General features: G+C 51.4%; 2 protein-coding genes and 1 long non-coding RNA gene across 8 annotated transcripts in view; 1 reads left to right on the plus strand and 2 right to left on the minus strand.

Moving 5' to 3' along the window:
* Window positions 1-4,370: 4,370 nt before the first annotated feature.
* Window positions 4,371-12,183, minus strand: RCN3 (reticulocalbin 3). Of its 2 annotated transcripts, none has more exons than XM_082435976.1 (7): window positions 12,030-12,183; window positions 11,369-11,616; window positions 9,303-9,505; window positions 7,794-7,966; window positions 6,988-7,048; window positions 5,210-5,409; window positions 4,371-4,916 (listed from the first exon to the last, which is right to left on the minus strand). In XM_082435976.1, the coding sequence occupies exons 2-7, from the start codon at window positions 11,608-11,610 to the stop codon at window positions 4,809-4,811; spliced, it is 987 nt and encodes a 328-aa protein (XP_082292102.1). In that variant the 5' UTR covers window positions 11,611-11,616; window positions 12,030-12,183; the 3' UTR covers window positions 4,371-4,808. The 2 variants fall into 2 exon arrangements, with proteins under 2 accessions (XP_082292102.1, XP_082292101.1); XM_082435975.1 differs by having other exon boundaries at window positions 11,838-12,073.
* Window positions 12,184-12,556: 373 nt separating this feature from the next.
* FCGRT (Fc gamma receptor and transporter) lies at window positions 12,557-19,252 on the minus strand. 5 transcript variants are annotated; one of them, XM_082435965.1, is made up of 7 exons: window positions 19,119-19,252; window positions 18,621-18,707; window positions 18,029-18,280; window positions 17,596-17,871; window positions 14,126-14,395; window positions 13,359-13,475; window positions 12,557-13,043 (listed from the first exon to the last, which is right to left on the minus strand). In XM_082435965.1, exons 2-7 carry the CDS (start codon window positions 18,691-18,693, stop codon window positions 12,964-12,966), a joined length of 1,068 nt encoding a protein of 355 aa, XP_082292091.1. In that variant the 5' UTR covers window positions 18,694-18,707; window positions 19,119-19,252; the 3' UTR covers window positions 12,557-12,963. The 5 variants fall into 5 exon arrangements, with proteins under 5 accessions (XP_082292091.1, XP_082292090.1, XP_082292089.1 ...); XM_082435964.1 differs by having other exon boundaries at window positions 18,029-18,322; XM_082435963.1 differs by having other exon boundaries at window positions 18,534-18,707.
* The window catches only part of LOC309648015, a 114,461-nt gene continuing 109,001 nt past the window's right edge, over window positions 14,322-19,781 (plus strand). The window contains exons 1-2 of the long non-coding RNA XR_014256433.1: window positions 14,322-14,430; window positions 14,475-16,935. This is a non-coding gene — a long non-coding RNA (uncharacterized lncRNA). The remainder of the gene's footprint in view (window positions 14,431-14,474; window positions 16,936-19,781) is intronic.

Below are 19,781 nucleotides of genomic sequence, written 5' to 3' on the forward strand. Positions count from 1 at the left end.
CAGGGGAGAGAAAGGAAATGAAGACTTTCTTTGTGGACTGAGTTGAAATAGTCTTCAAAATGTATTCTTAATTACCTTAATGAAAAAATAAATAATTTTTAATTTATTTATTTTATTTATTCCTTTTTTATTTTTATTTTTGGCTGCGATGGGTCTTCATTGCTGTGCGCTGGCTTTCTCTAGTTGAGGCAAGCAGGGGCTACTCTTCACTGCAGTGTGCGGGCTTCTCATTGCCGTGGCTTCTCTTGTTGCAGAGCACGGGCTCTAGGCTCACGGGCTTCAGTAGTTGTGGCACGCAGGCTCAGTAGTTGTGGCTCGCAGGCTCTAGAGCGCAGGCTCAGTAGTTGTGGCGCACGGGCTTAGTTGCTCCGCGGCATGTGGGATCTTCCCAGACCAGGGCTCGAACCCGTGTCCCCTGAATTGGCAGGCGGATTCTTAACCACTGCGCCACTGGGGAAGCCCATAAATAATTTTTAAAATTTACAATTGGAGGATTCTGACTTAAAAAAAAAAAAGGCAGTAAGAGAAACAAGAATGGTAAAAATATTATTTATCTGCTGTCATTTCCATTAAAAGTAAAACAAGTTGTGCTTTTTTTTGCTTAATTCTGTGTAAATTCTCCCTGAGAAAAACACTGGCTGCCAGAAGAGGCGACCTTAGTGGAAGGAAGACTTTGGTTTTAGTATCATCATATGTATTTAGAATTTTGTATCCCACGAGTATATTGCCAAAATTTAAAAATAAAATGTGCAAAAGATTAAAAAAAAAAAAGCCTGGGGAGAGGCACTAAGAGTGTCCAGGTGCTGGGCAGCTTTTTATCATAAGTTTTTCCATAAAAGTAATTTGTTGCTATGTATGCGTATTATTTTGATTTTAAAAAAAATGTTTTCAAACATGCAGCCCCCAGAGAGCTACAAATTTTCCCTACTCCTTCCTAAACCAATTCTCCACAGTCCGCCACTAGGGGGCGGTATGCCATCATGTTTATAATTAAAAGCTTTTGAGTCACACTTGGAGTAAAATTCCAACCCTCCCACAGATAACAATTATAAACTCCGGATAAAACAAAACAGTTACTGTCAAGGTCTTATCCCAAGTTAAATTAGTCTCTTGACATATTTTAGCAATGCTTTTTAATGTATGATTCATTTTCTCGGTTTTTCCTGTTGATTGTGGTCTCCAGGAGGAATGTACTTTCCAGTTAATTTGCAGTGCTTTAGATACCTGTTTGGTTACACTGGAGACAAAAGCAGGTCCATTGTCACTTTGAAGGGTGTAAGACAATCTAAATCGGGGAATAATATCCTTAAGGAGAGCTTTCACCACTTCAGAGGCTTTTTCTGTCCAGGTGGGATATGCTTCCACCCATTCTGAAAGTGTCCACAAACACCAGCAGGTATCTGAAATCTCCTGCAGCTTGAGGCATTTGAGTAAAGTCTATTTGCTGATCTTCGGTAAGGCAGGTTCCTTTGTGTTAAGTCCCCCTCACTCCTTTTCTTTTCTTCCTGTACGACAGATGTTCCCTTGGGTTTTTATTACCATAAAGTGACAACTGTCTGACTTTTCCCACCCTGATGTAGTAGCACAAATGCTTGCACCTAGAGGATTTCATCATTCTTCCCTGTTTCTCCACAGAATAACTACAGAGCCATTCAAAGGCAACCATAAAACCATAAATAGCGATGAAGCATCTCTAACCATTAAAAGGATGCCTATTGGCCTTGGCATCCACCAACCAGGCTGAATTCTGGGATGGGCCTCTCAGTGATTTTAAGAACCAAGTGGAACCTTTCTCTTCTCCCTGGGAATGTCCCACTTTTGGACAAGAACAGACAGGTGTTTGTGTGTGTGTGTGTGTGTGTGTTCCTTTCCTTCATTTGACATCAATCTGTAAATGAAAAAATGGTACCAAAACAAAATGAAATGAAAAACCCCTAACAACAAACAAAAACCTAAATAAACCCTCGAGTTTGGTCACGGGACTTTACATATCACAAGAGCCATCAACTCAACCCTCACGCAATGCGACTCCTTGGAGAGCTGTTGGATCCAGACCAACAACACAGGAGACTGCAGGCAACGGAATTAACACCACAGCAAGGGTGACGTTACATGGGGCACAGGGTCCCAAGATAACCCTCCCTAGCCCTCTTGTGGAGATCCTAACAGGTATTGTGGCCACACATCGTTACCATGAAATATCATCTTCCTCTCAGTCATGGATTAATAGCTGTTATCAGATCACCTACCCAAAATACACCCCAGAGGACTTTCTTTAGGGATAGTAGAAACATTCCCCAATTTTTAAAGACAGAAATACAAGACAAAACAAAAACAGCGCACACAAACGCCAGCATCCAAAGAAACAAACGATCCCGTTCACAAATCAGGGGAAAAGTCCAGCTGTTATTGCCTCTCTCCAACAGGGTACCCCCACTCAAATACAAAACAAACTGGCTTATTCCGGAGAAAAAAGCCCCAAGTGGAGGAAAAAGTTTCCGGCTGTACACACCAGAACTACTCACCCTGCTGTATGGAGCCTGTTGGCTCCCACAGGTCGATTTCTTGCTCCCAATGCCAAGCGATGGGTCAGCTGGTGCCGCTTTGGGGAATTTTGAAGGGAAGAGCCTCAGGACAAGTGCCGGCAGCTGCTAGGGCCTTACCCGAAAATTCCCCAACCTGGGCTGGTTGGCCATGAGCAGCAAGGCTCCTGGCCGGCTTTGCAAAAATTGGTACTACTTGCCCCACGTCAGGCCAGTAAATCCAGAGATGAGTCATTGGGGCAAAGAATAGTGACTTCATTCACAAAGCCAGCATACTGAGAAGATGGTGGGCTAGCATCTCAAAAGAACCATCTTCCCCGAGTTAGAATTCAGGCTCCTTTTATACTAAAAGGGGAGAGAGAAAGTCCTGGTTCCGGGTCAGACTCCGGGTGTTAATTTCTTCCTTCCCTCAGCCATTCACAGGTGGGCCTGGTCAGGAGGTTTCCCTTGAGCTAAACAAAGGTATTTTAGCTTAATGCTCATTACCTGGGAGGCAGGGTTCCCCGAGATGGGTCATTATGTATGATTTAAGCTTATAGGCAAAATCCCTTTAGTGATTAACTTGTAATAGGATACAAAAGTTCTTCCCTATTACAAAATGAGTGGAAAGTAGAGAGTTCTCAGTTTTCCCTACTATTAACATCTTGCACTAGTGTGGCACTTTGTTATAATTGGTAAATCAGTATTGATACATCATTATTAGCTAAAGTGTATAGACATATTATGGTTCACTTTTTTTTTTCTTTGAAGTACTGTTGACTTACAATGTTGTGTTAGTTTCCGGTGTACAGCAAAGTGATTCAGCTATATATATATTCTTTTTCAGATTCTTTTCCATTATAGGTCATTATAAGATATTGACTATAGTTCCCTGTGCTATACAGTAGGTCCTTGTTGTTTACCTATTTTATATATAGTACTGTGTATCTGCTAATCCCAAACTCCTAATTTATCCCTCCCCCCACTTTCCCTTTTGGTAACCGTAAGTTTGTTTTCTGTGTCTGTGGGTCTGTTTCTGTTTTGTAAATAAGTTCATTTGTATCATTTTTTAGATTTCACATATAAGTGAGATAGTATAATATTTGTCTTTGTCTGGCTTAGATCACTTAGTATGATAATCTCTGGGTCCATCCATGTTGCTGCAAATGGCATTATTTCATTCTTTTTTATGACTGGGTAGTATTTCATTATATATATGTACCACATCTTCTTTAGCCATTCATCTGTCGATGGACATTTAGGTTGTTTCCATGTCTTGGCTATTGTAAATAGTGCTGTAATGAACATTGGGGTGCATGTATCTTTTCGAATTAGTTTTCTCCTGTTATATGCCCAGGAGTGGGATTGCTGGATCATATGGTAGTTCTATTTTTAGTTTTTTGAGGAAACTCCATACTGTTTTCCATAGTGGTTGCACCAATTTACATTCCCACCAACTGTGTAGGAAGGCTCCCCTCTCTCCTCCACACCCTCTCCAGCATTTATTATTTGTGGACTTTTTAATGATGGCCATTCTGACTGGTAGTGTGAGGTGGTACCTCATTGTGGTTTTGATTTGCATTTCTCCAATAATTAGTGACACTGAGCATCTTTTCATGTGCCTGTTGGCCACTGGATGTCTTCTTTGGAGAAATGTCTATTTAGGTCTTCTGCCCTCTAGTTTTATTTTTTGTTTCCAGGGACGACCTCAAACCCTGCCCAACCCCCAGAGCTCCCTCTTCAAATGCCTTGTCCCCTCCTTCAGCCCACAGCCCCCAACTCCCAGCACGTTCCTCTCCCAGCCACAGCCCCCAAGGCCCCTGTTACCCCCTCAGAGAGACACACAGATGGGGCCCCAGCACTAGATTTTATTGCTTCCCTGGCAGAGAGGAGGCATCCTTTGGGCAAGTGCTGGGGGCGAGTTCGGGGCACCTGGGGGAGTGTTTCTCGTCTCTGTGGTGTGAGGCTCAGATTCGGATCTGGGGGTTAGTGGAGGCTCTTAGAGGCTGAGCTTGGCGTAGGGAGCCTTGGTCTGGGCGGGGAGACTCTGCCAGTGAGAAGTGGGTGGTCCCTCACTTTGGGTCTGTGAGCCCCTGGGGGTATCTGGGAGGGGCTGTGATGTCTCAGGGAGAGAAGTTGACCTGGTGGGTCTGTGAGAGCCCAGGAGCAGGGGGACACCGGAGGCTGCGTCCGCATCCTGCAGGGCTGGACAGGGGGCCCTGGCCACGGGGGCCCCTCTGCGGGTCAGCCCATGGGGCGACAAGGCTGCAGTGGGCACGCTGGGGCTCAGAGCTCATCATGGTGACGCGTCAGGTCCTCGCCGTAGTTGGTGGCCTGGCTGCCCACGAACATGTTCCAGTTGCCCAGGATCTCAGCCTTGCTCAGACGCCCATCCTGAGGGGGGGGGGGGTCAGAGGTCAGCAGGACGCCACAGGGGCCCTGCCTGGGAGACTCCTCCCTGGAGCCAAGTATGGCTCCCATGGTCTCTGTTCCCGTCTCTCTGGGTCCCCCTCTCCCTGGGTCCCTGTCCCCCTCTCCCTGGGTCTCTGTTCCTGCTTTTCTCCCTCCCCACCTCGATCTCTCTGTCCCTCTTTCTTTCTCCAGCCAAATAGGGACCCCAGAGCCCAAGGCGCACGTTTTGGTCATTTCCGCCCCCCGGGCCAGCGTCACCCCCTGCGCCCCTGCACCTGGTCCGTGTCACTCTCGTGCAGCAAGTGGTTGGCCTCCACCAGCGGCTGGTCCTGGGCAGGGGGCAGCACCCAGTGGCCCACCTCACTCCCATCCAGCTGCCCGTCCTTGTTCAGATCTCGGAAGTCCCGGAACTGTTCCCGCTCCGTCCGCACCCAGGCTGGCTCCTCCTCCCCGGCCTCTGCCGAGTACAGATCCGCTGGGGTTGGGGGTGAGAGGGGGCGACATCAGGGGCAGTTCCCGGGGCCTCCCAGCCTGGCTCTGACACTCCTGGACCCCGGAACCTCGGACCACCCACTTCACTTTCCTTCACCTCAGTTTCCTCTTCTGTTAAATGGAATTGATAACAAACCCGACTTGCAGGTGATCATTATGCTGCACGTGAAACTGACTTCATTGATTGGTCATTTGATTGGTTGAATCATCCATCCATTTGATTGATACACGCATGAAACAGAGTGTGCCCTGTGTGGTGCAGTGCCTGGCACATAGTAGGCACCCATATGAAGGAGTAATGAGTGAAGGTTTTTATAGGAGATCCTCTAAAGCGACACTTTGATCAGCTCACCACACCCAGAACATCCCTAGAGATTCCAGGAGCCTCTCATTTGTTGCAATCATTTGTAAATGTTTGAAAAGCTCTTCACCCCAAGGACCCACAGATACATTTGGAAGACATTACAACCTGACAAGTCTTTTTATACCAGACACAAAGCCACCATAATTAGGACAGAACGCCTTCCTCTACTCCGGGGCCAGGCCAGGGAGCTGTCACAGGGAGGGATGTCCTCATAGATGGAACAGGTGCCAGGCACACAATTACCCACTTAGCCTTCAGGCTTCCTTTTTTTTTTTTTAAATGGTCTTACATCTTTTTTTTTTTTTTTTTGCCATGCCGTGCGTCTTGCGAGATCTTAGTTCCCTGACCAGGAACTGAACCTGTGGCCATGGCAGTGAAAGCGCCGAGTCCTAACCACTGGACTGCCAGGGAAGTCCCTGGAGTTCTTTCTGACCAAAAAGGGAGAGAGAGACTTCTATCTTCCTCAAAGACAGAAAAAAATAAATGATGCTTAAATTAAAATGTCTTGCCTATGGGTTTGTTCCATAAAAGCATTCTATAAAGCAATGTTTTCAAACTTTAAAGACTTCCACGTTTAATAGCCTTCCCTTCAACCAAATTCTCTGTACCCCTGAGGACAGGGACAGAGGCAGGACCAATGGGGAATTGGGGGGTGTCTCGGGGGCTCCCAGACATCCTGAATAACAGGAGATGCAGCATTTGCTGTGTAAATGCAGGCTCAAGACAATTTCCCTGACATCCTATCCCAACCAAACACAGCCCCTGAGCCCTGATTTTGTAGAAACTCCACACTCTCCCAGGAATGGACCTGCTCTGTGATATTCTCTGCTCTGTCCTCGACCACCAACATGCAGTAGGTGCTTGATAAATGTTTCCTGGCCCGGCACACAGTAGGTGCTTGATAAATGCTTTTGCGGTCTGGCAAACAGAAGGGACTCAATAAATGTTTCCTGAGCCTGGTATACAATAGGTGTTTGATAAAGATTTGCTGGGTCCCGCAAATATATGTGCTCAGTAAATGTTCCTTAGGCCTGGCCCACAGTGGATACTCAGTAAATGTTGGGTGGACGGATGGACCCAGGCAGCAACCCTGCCCCTCCTGAGAGAGCCTTCGCTCTAATGGCTGATATATATCAGCTGCCACCCATGCTCGGGAGAGGACAGGCCTCCTTGGGGAGGGAATCAGGTCCCACTCACCGATGTACTCGTCCACTTGCACATAGCCGTCTTTGTTCTTGTCCAGATCCTCCAGGGTTTCCTGGGGAGAAAGAGGCATCAGGGCTGAGAAAATGCAGAAACAAAGGAAAACAGTCAAACAGGACAAAATATTATTAGTTTAGTCATTAAGCATAGTCAAGGACCCTTTAGTTCCTCTTCAAGGGCTATAGATAATATTCTGAGCCATGTCCTTTGAGCTGTCTTATAGGTACTGAAACCCCACCGGGTGGAAGAAGTTAACTACACCTGGCATGGGCAGGGGGTACAGGAGAAATCTCTAGACTTTCCACTCAATTTTGCTGTGAACCTAAAATGGCTCTAGAAATTAAAGTCAAATGGAAAAAAAAAGAGAGAAGAGAAAAAAAATCCTGCCACTCTAAAATAGAGACAGAGTTGGCAAAAAAAAAAAAAAAAAAAAAAATATATATATATATATATATATATATATATATATATATATATAAAGTAATAGAAGATGGGGGGCTAGCAGGAATGGCCTCAGAGTGGACACTCCATGTCTGGGGTTGGGATTTTCCTGGGGTTCAGCCAGGATGGGGCTATCTAAGGCACTGCTGGGGGATGTGGTTTTCTGAAGGCAGGCTGGGTGCCTGGACCCCAAATGTGAGCACAGAAAGGGGAGGCCAGATCAGGAGAGATTAGATACTGGGGGGTTGGAGGGTGGGCACTGGAGCCCCGAAGGTAAGTGCTGGGAGGCTAGTCCTGTCATCAGAAGCCTGGGTCCTGGGAGGGAGGTGGGAAGCAGCGTTCCTCAGGCCCCCACTCACAGCAATCACAATGTCCCGCATATGAGGGAACTCCTCAGGATGCAAAAAGGCCGTAAGCTCCTCCCGAGTGGCCATTGAGTCCCCATCCTGGTCAGCCACCCGGAAACGCCGCTCGTCCCGAGTCAGCATCTTCTTGTAGGTCTCTGCATCCTCCACGTCGTGAAATTCTTCACCTGGAGAAGAAGGGATCTTGGTGGGATGTGCTTTAAGACAAAGGGGTGTGGGACTTCCCTGGTGGTCCAGTGGTTAAGGCTCCACCTTCCAATGCAGGGGACTCGGGTTCAATCCCTGGTCCAGGAACTGAGGTTCCACATGAAGCAGGGTGTGGCAAAAATTTTTAAAAAAAGAAAAAAAAAAGACAAAGGGATCTAACTCTGGGGAGTCAGGGCAGGGAGACCTCCACCGAATTAATAATAATTAATAGTAGCTACCTTGTAGTGAGAGCTTATTATGTGCTAAGCTCTTTATCTACAAAATTGCAATTAATTCTCACAAGAAGCAAGCAAAATGAGTTATTTTGTAGTAGTTGTTGTTGTTGAGGTTTTTTTGGCCGCACCAAGCGGCTTGTGGGATCTTAGTTCCCCGACCAGGAATTGAACCCGCACGGTTGGCAGTGAAAGCACAAAGCCCTAACCACTGGACCGCCAGGGAATTCCCAGTTTTTTCATTTATTCTTACTTTATGAAGGAGAAAACTGACTGTCAGAGAGAGGAAATAACTTGCCCAAGGTCATGCAGCCAGGAAGGATGGACTTTGAGTTGATACTGGCCCATTGGGCCCCGAAGTTGCGCTCTGGTGCAGTATACTGACTCAGCTTGCTGGACACAGAGGAGGGGAAGGACATTTTCAACAAAGGGAACAGTACGTGCAGAGTGTAGAGGTTTGAAGAGCACGGTGAGTTCAGGGAAACTGCAGAAGATCCACTTAGCTGGGGCAGAAAATGTAGAAAAACGATGGTGGATGGTTGGGTGAGACTGGGCTGAGGCGCTAAAACTCTCTCCTGGGGACCCTGGGGAGCCATGGGGGGCTGTGAGCAGGGGAAGGTCAAGGTCAGCTCTGAGTGTGGAAAGATCCCTCTGGGTGTATGGGAGGGACAGGCTGGAGGGGGAGGCTGGGTTGAGGGTCCAGGAGGGAGTGGAGAAGAGCCGTGGGGGGCCGAGGACTGGGGCATGGGGATGGAGGGGAGGGAATCCAGAGGCAGAGGAAGAATAAATGGCTTGGGGTTCTCAGGATGAGAGGTCAGAGATCAAAGGTCAGGCCGATAGGGCTTGGGAGGTAGATGTCCCCGGTCAAGGATCTGAAGCTCCTCAGTGGATGTCAGAATGAGAAACCAGAGGTAAGGGGTTGGGGGTTTCAGGGTGATGGGGTTCTAGAAGTGGGTAGACCCTGGTCAAGGGTCGGAGGTCAAAGGTCAGGGATCTGGTTAACGGGCTTAAAGTTCTCAGGATGAAGGTGTCAAAAAAGGTCCGGGTCATGGTGTGTGTGGGGAGCAGGGGTCGGGTCGCGTACCCGGCTCGTAGTGGCCGTAGGTGGCGTTGCGCAGCTCCTCCCAACCCACACGCCCGTCACGGTCTGTGTCGTACGTGTTCCAGGCCGCGCTCACTGAGTCCCGTATGTGCCGCTGCTGCGTGTGTGCGATCCACGCGCGGAGCTCGGCCAGCGACACCCAGCCGTCCCCGTCCCCGGCGCGGTCCATGCGGTCCACGATGCGCCTGCGAACCAGGGCGGGGCACACGTCAGTCTCGGGCCCCGCCCACCCCCGAGTCCCGCCTTCTTCCAGGAACTCGAGACACAACCCCACATAGGGCTGAAAATGTCACTGAGTCGCCAGCAAATTGGGGGGAGGCGCCTGTCAATCCCGGTACCACGCCCTCCTCAGGGCTCTGCCCCCTCAATCCAGGGTCCGCTCCCAGAAGCGATAACGCCCTTTCCGAGACGCGGCGGGCCTGTGGCTGGCGCTGCGGTCCACGACACGCCCGCCTGGGGATAGGATCTATGACAATCCAGGGTCCCACTCTCCACTCTGGCCTGCACGTGCTCCACCTCTAGCTTGAACGAGCTGGGGAGGGGGGCAGGGGGCAGGGAGTCACACCGTGCCCCTCGCCCGCAGATTCCCTGTCCCAAGACTCACTCTGAACTCCGATTGCCACGGCTACATACTCTCCGGACCTCTGGCCGTCTCAGGCCCCGCCCCCTTGCCCTGGCTCTGCCAGTCTTCAGAACCTCTAGCCCCTCTAGCCCCGGCCCCTGCTCGGCCCCCTCCCTGGCTGCGAGCGTCAATTTCAGGCCCGTATCCCTGCAGCCCCGAGGTATGCTGCGACTCGCCCCTTTCCTCTAGTTTTTTCCAGACGTTATCAGGCTTTGCCCTGTGACCATCAGCCCCAACACTGCAGGCTCGGCCTCCACCCACTCCTCCTCGTGCTCCAGCCTGATCCTGTACACCTCCATGTCACATGTCAAGCCCTTTTAGGCCCCCACCTCATGCCCCTTCTCTCGGCTCCCAGGTCCCATCCCTCTCCCCTGGCAATGCCCCATCATTGGTCTGTGTTCTCGCCCAACCGCTAACAGAGCCCACATGGAGCCCTTCTTCCTGTCACCGTCCCGAAGCCCCCGCAAACCAGTCCCCAGAATTGAATTTGAGATGGCCCTGCCCAGGTCGCTGATCCCTTCCTCCCGCGCTAGGCTGTCTCTGCTCTGTTTAGTAGGGGTCCGGCTACCCTGAGGTTCCAGCTGTGGTTAAGAGTTTGGGCTCTAGAGCCAGACATTTAGGTTCAAATCCTGCCACCTCTTCTTGTTGGCTGTGTGACCGTGGGCAAGTCACTTACCCTGTCTGTGCCTTAGTTTCCCCCTCTGTAAAATGGGGATAAATAACAGAACATACCTCACAGCGTGTGGGGATTAAACGACTTAAGTCTCGTAAAGCACTTTGAACGGCGCCAGGCATTGTAGTAAGTGCTATGTCAAATGTGTAAGTCTATCACTGCCTTTCCTCCCCCATCCTTCCTACACCCAACCCCATCCATGCACAATATCCCAGCCAGCAGACCTGGCCACCACCGCTATCTCCACCCTGAATCTGGTGACCCTAGTCTCTTTTCTCCCACCTGGAAGACTGCAGTCACTTCCTCACTGGGCTCCCTGCTTCTTGATTCCTATAGTCTGTTCCCTGCATGGCAACCAGAGGGATCCTGTTAAAGCCCAGGTCAGCTCACATCCTCTCTCTGCTCAGAGCCATCCCATATCCCTTATCTCACTCAGAGAAAAGCTTAAAACTTCACTGTGGCCCCAAAGGCCCTGCACAACCTGACCCCTTTGTTCTCTCTGCAACTACCTTCTACTCTCTCCCTCCGCTCACTGGGTTCCAGTCACATAGGTCTCACTGTTCTTCAGACACATCAGGCACATCAGGCCCGATCCTGCTTCATGGCCTTTGCACTTACAGTTCTCTCTGCCTGGAATGCTATTTCCCCATACACCCACGTGTCTCATATATTACCCTCTCACCGAGGCCTCCCCTGACCTCCCTCTTTAAAATTACAACCCTGAATCCTCCTCCCACTCCATCTCTCTCCTACCCCAGACGGGCTTGGCTTTCCTCTGGGGTGAGTTGGTCGAATTCCTTGGCCACTTCTCGTCCCAGAAAAGCCTCATGATCATATTGGAAGTCCCCGTGAGCGTCATCATGAAGGGCCTCGCTCAGGGGGGCCGCGTGGTGCACCCTCCCCTCGCCATGAGGGCCGGCGTCAGGGGATGGCTTTCCCTGGGCTCCGCGCCTGAGCAGCAACAGCAGCAGCAGAAGTGATGGTCGCCACATCATCAGTCCCTGAGGAGTGGTGGAGGCTAGGAGTCAGGGGTCACAGAGAACAGGACAGAGACGGGACAGGAGGATGGGGATGGGGGAGCCTAGGATAGGACAGAGAGTTGGTAGCTGGCTGCAAAGTTTGGGGCTCAAGAAGGGACGGGAAGGGGAGAAGGGAGGCGGGGTTCTCTGAGGTTAAGCCAGCTGTGGGGACCGAATCCTCTGAGGAAGTCCCAGAGGCGTACCAGAGCCGCAAGTGGGGAGGATTCAAGCGGGAGACGTGGCGCAATTCCCAAGCATAGTTCAGGGCGGGGTCGTGGCCAGAAAGAAATCATGCAGGCCCCCGGGCATCGCTTTCAGCTTGGTCCCCAATCCTCCACCCAAGCGGACCCGAACCGTCCTCGCTGGGCAGGGCAGCCGCCCCCGCCTCCCTTTACCCGGTCAAGCAGCTTCACTTCGCTCTCTAAATTCCACTCTGAGTTCTCCAAAAAGATGCCTAATTTGGCTGCTCTCCAGCCAGGCCCCGCCTCCCGCAGCGCAGAGGCCCCGCCCTCCTACCAATGAGCGCTCTTGAGGGCCTCATGGGGCGGGGCCGATGAGAGCTCGGCGGGCCAAGGGCGCCCCTCGCCACGTCCACAAAGGAAAGCGCAGCCCCTTGAGGTTCGGCCCGTCCCTTCCCAGGGCAGGCGGGGTGGGCAACACCGGAGTGACACGGCCGGGGGAACTACAACTCCCGGCAGGCGTCGGGGCGCCGTGCCCGACCACCTGCAGTTGTTCTAGCTCCAAAGCCTGACGGGAGGTGTATTTTTATCTCTTTCCCTTTGTCCGCAAGTTTTAGGAAGGAAGGGAACCAAGAAGCCTGAGGAGGCTTTCCTTTCCCTCAAGGAGGGACTAACTCTTCCGCTCCACCAAGGAGTCAGGTCAGACTCCAGCCAAGAATTCCTCAAAATGCCGGGCACAAACATCCAGTAAATATTTGTGAAATTTATTAATTAAAAATATATGACTTGGTATATAAAATTGGTAGATTCCACCATGGCAACAAGTTAGCCTCAGGAGAGATTTGAAGTCCAAGGCTTACACCATTTATTCCCCCCACAATTCCCTAAAAAGTTGAAACGATGAGAACACAATGATTCGGGCCCAAACCCATGTTATATGTGGAGGTGGAACGGAGCCATATATATCAGGAGGGGAAACTGAGGCAGGCCACAGGAGGAGAAATCCAGAGGGAGGACATCGGGCTCCTTCTGGAGGCTCAGAAATACGAGGATTCCAGGAGGTCTCACAGCATGAAAAGGACCTGACTACATTAGCTGGTAGCAGCCAGGATGGGGGACGATCGGCAGTCGCTGGGAATGCATTTATATCCTAAGATTCAGCTTCCTTGGACAGGCCAGGAGTGGGTAGGAGGGCCCCTACGTCGTCCCCACGGAAAGAGATCCAAGGGGCTGAGGAAAGAGGGAAGGGGGAGAATCTTTGAAATCCTCTGGGTCTCTGACTTCCCCTCCCCCACGTGTGTGTGTGTGTGTGTGTGTGTGTGTGTGTGTGTGTGTGTGTGTGTGTGTCTTTCTCAGTCTCTGTCCTACCCTGTGGGTTTCTATACGCTCTGAGTCTCTGTTTCACCCCTCCAGTTTTCTGTCTCCACCACTCTCTGGGTCTCTGTCCCTCTCTGTCTAGACCTCTGTCCCCCCAGGAATGTGTCTCCCTCTTTTTTGGCATCTCTGTCCCTCTCTCTGAGGCACTTCCCTCTTCCTGTCCCACACCTGGCAGCCCCTTCCTCATCCTCCTCCACAGAAGAGCTCCTCCTGCAGCCACTGTCATGAGCAGTAAGAAGCCGATGACGATTCCAACCACTGGCACCGAGGACTTGGCTGGTGATTCTGCAGCCAGAGAATGTTGTGATATATTTAATAGACCCTCCAGCACATCTGAGTCAGGACGGGGGACTGGGGGTTCTCAGTCCCTCCCAAGCTCAGAGATTCCAGCACCAAGTCTTGGGGGAGTGGAAAGGCCACTCATATGGTGCTCTAGGTCTAGAAAGCCCCCAGGTTGTAGGTAAGAACCAGCCATAGCAAGAGGGGTCTCAGTCACTCTGGTCAAGAGACCTGTAGCAGCAGGGTGGGTGGTGTTCCAGATTGGAGAGGAGGGGTGGGCACAGAGCAGCGGAACATCAGACCCATAGAGGGCTGGCAGCAGCAGGCAACGAATGGTCAGACTCCATGAAGACTAGCAGCAGCAGGACGGAAGGTGGTCAGTCTTAGGGAGGACTTTCCATAGTGGTTAACGGGTGGCCCGACTCAATGAGGCCAGCAGCAGCAGGATGAAAGGCACTCAGACTTGGGGAGGCAAGCAACACAGGACAAAAGGCTGTCAGGCTTTGGAAGAAGTGGCAGTGGTGGGGCAGAAAGCAGTCAGATTCAAGGAGAACGGGCAGCAGTGGAAGGTGGTCAGACTCAGGAAGGATTGCTGCAGTAGAGGGAGAAAAGGCAACCAGAAGTAGGCAGCGCATCTTTCCCCAGCGGGACCTCACCCAGCTCCACAGTGAGGGGCTGGGCCAGCCCTGCGTGCTGCACCACGCAGCAGTAGTGGTGCTCGTCGCCACTCTTGACTGTTAGCGATGACCAGGCGTGGAAGGAGCCATCACCGTTGGGGCCAATGTCACCCTCACCAGAGCCAGCTGCCATCCCATTCCGTACGAATCGCAGCTGCAGCTCGGGTGGGTAGAAGGAGAAGGCACTGCAGGTGAGCACAGAAAAGCCAGGGCTGCCCGGTCGGGCCTTCAGGCGCATGGAGGGTGGCTCTGCAGACAAAGAGGCGGACAGGCCTAAGCCCCAGGCCCATGAACCCCCAAGGCCAGGCCCATGAACCCCCAAGGCCAGGCCCATGAACCCCCAAGGCCAGGCCCAGGGTTGGAGAGGGACATAGAGAGGATTCCATTCCTTCCACTCTACCCAGCAGGCCCCACCATGTGCCCTGTGACTTCCTGAGCCTAGAGAATATAATGGTAAAGGGGGAAGGGCCTTCCCAGGGGTACAGAGACCCAACCTGTCTGCCACGAGGGTATCCATCTCTCACCCAGTCCTTCCTACCATGACACATACTGTGCCTCTACCGTGTGATGTGCCAGGCACTCTTCTAGGCACTGGGGATACAGCAGTGAACAAGACAGACAAAAGTCCCTGTACTCATGGAGCTTGTGTTCTAATGAGGGGAGAGAGACGAATATTTGTGTACGTGTAAATAAAAGGGAAAGGGTTTATGAAAGTGTGATGAGGGAAAATAAGACAGACCCAACAGTCATTCAAAAGATAGTAAGAGAGGGACTTCCCTGGTGGCGCAGTGGTTAAGAATCCACCTGCCAATGCAGGAGACATGGGTTTGATCCCTGGTCCGGGAAGATCCCGCATGCCATGGAGCAACTAAGCCCATGTGCCACAACTACTGAGCCTGCATTCTAGAGCCCGCGAGCCACAACTACTGAGCCTGCCCGCTCTTGGGACCGTGTGCCTCAACTACTGAGCCCGCGTGTTGCAACTACTGAAGCCCACGCACCTAGAGCCCGTGCTCTGCAACAAGAGAAGCCACCGCAATGAGAAGCCCACGCACCACAACGAAGAGTAGCCCCAGCTCACCGCAACTAGAGAAAGCCCGCGCACAGCAACGAAGACCCAACACAGCCAAAAATAAAAACAAATAAATAAATAAATTTTTTTAAACAAAAAAATTGAAAGAAAAAAAACTCTTAGCAAACTAGGAGTTGGAGGAAACTTTCTTAATTCGTCAAAGGGCATCAACAAAAAAATCTATAACTAACATAATGCCTAATAGTAAAACGCTGAATGCTTTCCCTATGAGTTTGAGACTACAAGATGTTCATTATCACCACTCTATTCAACATTGTACTGGGGATCCTAAGATAAGAAAAAGAAATAAAAGTTACTAAAACTAGAAAAGAAAATAAGTAAAACATGTCAAGCATGACATGATCCGAAAGAATCTAGGAAAAATTAATAGCAGTAAGTGAATTCAGCAAAGTTTCTGAATACAAGGAAAATATATAAAACTCAATAGTATTTCTATAAATCAATAGTATTTCTGTAAACTAACTACAAACTATAAGAAAATGAAATTTTTAGAATTACCATTTACAGAAGCATCAAAAAATGTCTAATACTTAGGGAAAAAAAATCTAACCAAAGGGGTGTAAGACCTCTACACTGAAAACTACAAAATATTACTGAGAGAAATTAAAGGATATCTAAACAAGTACAGGGATATACTGTATTCATGGATTCGAAAACTTAATATTGTTAAGATGTCAATTCTCCCCAAACTAATCTATAGATACAATTCAATCACTATCGAAATCCCAACAGAATTTTTGGCAGAAATTGACAAGCAGAAATGTATATAGAGATGCAAATGACACAGAATAACCAAGGCAATAAAACTGAAGAACTTAATTGCTAGATATCAAAACTTTTTATAAAGCTACATTAATCAAGAGAGTGAGGTACTGGCTGAATTTCAGTCCAATAGATCAGTGGACTAGAAGAGAGACTAAACAAAAAAAAAAAAAGAAAGAAAAGAAGAGAGGGACTTCCTTTGCCGTCCAGCACGGGTTCGATACCTGGTTGGGGAAATAGGATCCCACAGGCACGGCCAAAAAAAAAAAATTAATTAATTGAGGGGACTTCCCTGGTGGTCCAGTGGTTAAGACTCCATGCTCCCAATGCAGGGGGCCCGGGTTTGATCCCTGGTCAGGGAACTAGGTCCCGCATGCCGCAACTAAAGATCCCACGTGCCACAACTAAGACCCAGCACAGCCAAATAAATAAATAATTTTTTTTAAAAAAAGTTAAAAAATTAACTGAGCCATGTACTTTAGGTAAGTAAGTCACACCTCAATAAAAAACAAAACAAAACAAAAAAAGAAATATGCTATAATGAATGAATGGACAAAACAGTGGCATGAGCGATAATAATGGGGGTGGGATGGCACGCCTTAGCCAGGGTGGTCAGGGAGGGCCCTGCTGAAGAGCTGACATCCAAGGTCAAACCTCAAGCATGAGAAGGACCCAGTCATGGTTGGATCCCAAGGAAGAGAATCAAAAGCAGAGGGAACAGCAGGTGCAAAGGCCCTGAGGAAGGAAAGAACCTGATATATTGGAGGAAAGGGAGAAGGCCACTGTCGTTGGGGGCATTGTGAAATTACAGTGGTGGAAGGCAGCCAGACCATGAGGAGCTTGCAGGCCTTGGAGCAGAGTCTGGATTTTAGTCTAAGACTAGTGGGGATCTACGGGACAGTTTTAAGCACTGGTGTGATGGGAGTTCATTTATGTTTTTAAAACATTCTTCTGACTGCTAGGTGGAGGACTGTCTATATTGAGGGCCGAGATGGAAGTAGGAATTGCACTGTGGGGGAGGCTGAGGACAAAAGAGCTCTAACTGCAGCCCTTAGATTCCCCAGCCGTGTGTGTAATTATAGCTCAGAGTGACATATGCTATGTGGAACAGAGGTCACACAAGATCTTGTGAGCGTCCAAAAGAGGCAAGTGAAAGCCTCATGGGCCAGAGTGGAACCTGACACCGGTGGCATCTGACACCAGTGCAACTGGCAAAGGTGAAGAACTGGGAGGCCTGGTGTGAGCTTAAGGGGCTCTGGGTGATTCCGTCTGGCTGAGTGGAGCAGATGGAGAAATGTGAGGCTGAGGAGAGAGACAGAGGCCATGCCACGTGGGGTCTCAATGCCCGGCTGAGGGGCCTGAGCTGTGTCCCGAGGGCTCTAGGAGCCACAGGAGGGCCGCGTGCAGGAGAGGGGCAGGGGCAGCTTGGGATGGACAAAGAGCCTCTGGGACATGACTGCAGGAAAGCGGGGTAGACTGGAAGCCTGGAGGCTCGGGAGGAGAGGCTGGGGAAGAGGATGAGGCCTCGGGGCGGGGCAGGGCTGGGGGGAGGAAGGGGTCCGTGGGCGTCAGGACTCCCAGCGGGGTCGCTCACCCTTCCACTCCAGGTTGCCTCGGCCCCTCTCCAGATGCCCCAGCAGCCGATGGGGGCAGGAGTAGAGCAGGAAGGTCTTCTCCTTGTTGACTGCCTCGGGCTGCTGCGTCCACTTGATACCAATGGTCTGGGACTCAGGCCAGTCCCCATCCCAGGTGCCCATCTTGGGGTCAAATATCATGAACTCCTCGCCATTCAGGGCAAACTTGGCCACAGGCACCGAGACATTGTCAGGGCCCAACTCGCAGCCCAACAGGCCCTGCAGGGTGTAGGGACCTGGGATGCCCAAACACAGATGAGCAGGGCCCAGGAGCAGGGGCCTTGGTCCCCTCCTCCCTCAGACCCAGGATCCAGGCCCCAGCCCCTCCTCCCTCAAACCCAGGATCCAGGCCCCAGCACCATCCATCCTCAGACTCAGGAGTTCCAGTCTCACCTCCTTCCCCTAAAACTTGGAGAGCTTCGAGGAAGAGCTTCTCCTTGTTCCTCAGGTCTGTGGTCTCTTTCTCCCAATACCAGGACACCTGGCTTTCCCAGACCCAAGCGCCGTAGGGCTCAGCCTCAGCCCGCAGGCTATTGTAGCTCAGGTACTGCTGTGGACCCAGCCAGCCCGATACCCAGAAGGCAGGAGTCCCCGAGGCAGGGGCGGACACGGCGGTGAAGTGGTACAGGAGGGAGCGATGGCTCTCTGCCGGAGACACAGGTGAAGAGAGCAGATGGGCCGGGGTACCTAGATGGGAGCAGGACAGACACCCCGAGAGAGAAAAGACCCCACCGCAGATAGAGGGGCCGGAACCTGAGAGGGGGGCCAGACCCAGAGAGAGGGACAGAGACCCCGTAAGAAGGGGACAGGTGTTTCCCAGACACACCGCCAGAGGGAGGAGATCGTGAGAAACGAAGTGAAATGAGGCAAAGAAGGAAGTGCCCGGCTCGAGTGGGACCTCGGATTTCGCTTCCTTTGCTCTTTTCCCGGCGGGCGGCACCTCCCTCGTCCGCGGCAGCCCCGGCGCCCCCCGGAGCCCCCTCACCTGCACTCAACGTCCCAGGCAGGAGGACGAGCAGCAGACCGAGCCCCCAGGGCTGAGGCCGGCGGACCCGCATCCTGAATGGGAGACCTGGGGCGGGAGGGGGCGCGTGACTCCTCCGGACCCCCACCCCGCCCCGCCCTCCCTCCCTGCCCCAGCTCCCGCTCGGCTCCCCTCGGCCACCCCGCGCGCCTGCGACTGCGGGTGGAGGGGTTCGATCCCGGAGGATGACAACAAGGCCCTCCTCCTCGATGAACTTTCACCCCTTCCTTGGCTCCGAGCTGGTTAATTAGTTACAGAGCCTGGATAGGCTGAGATTCCTTGCTCGGAGTTCGGCCCCGCCTCCTCCTCCTCCCTCAGACCCGCGGGTCCCGGCCCCCCCCCCCTCCGCGCCCCTCCTCCCTCCCAAAGTCCAGATCCCCGGCTCCCTCCTCCCTGAGACCCTGGAGTCCGGGCGCCCGGCCCTCTCCACCCTCGGTCTTGGGCCCCAGCTCTGCTCACGGCAGCCACGATCCCTTCCCTCCTGCGGCCCCAGCTGGCTCCCGTGACTAGAGACCCCAGTTCCTCTCTCACATCCTGTCCGGAGACGGCTCCTCGACTCCAGGAATATCCAACCCCGCCCCCCAGCTGCAGGGCACACCCCGGGCCCTGGGCCCAGCCTGTCTGAGTGTTGGTCTCTGCCTCTCTCTAGAAACTTTTGTCTTTTTTTTTTTTTTTTTTCCTCTCTGTTGCTCCCTTATTTTCTTATCTTGAGGGTATCAGCCACCCAGCAAATTCATGACAAAGTTGGGAATCAACATTATCGGAGTCCCAAACTGGGAGGTCTGTGTGCGTCCCCTTCTTACGTCGTTGTCTGTCCCCACCACCCCCAACGCCCGTCACTAGCTCCTGCTGTGATAAAAGTCCTCCAGATACTTCCACACTTCCTCCTTCCAAACCCTCCCCCAAGGGCCCCTTAAAGTGCGCCTGCAGTTCTTTAGTATCTTCTGATATGACCTTAATAACGCACACACCCAGTATACTGTGTCAAGCTTCGGGGCACCCTCCAACCACCCACCGGCAGCCCACACTCCTGCTATAATGCTCCCATTCATTTGTTTTACTGTGGTAAAGTGCACAAAACAAAGGAGTTACTATTGGTTACATTTAGTGCATTCACAATGT

Source organism: Balaenoptera physalus, assembly GCF_965194825.1.
Source record: "Balaenoptera physalus genome assembly, chromosome: 19".
NCBI lineage: Eukaryota > Metazoa > Chordata > Mammalia > Artiodactyla > Balaenopteridae > Balaenoptera > Balaenoptera physalus.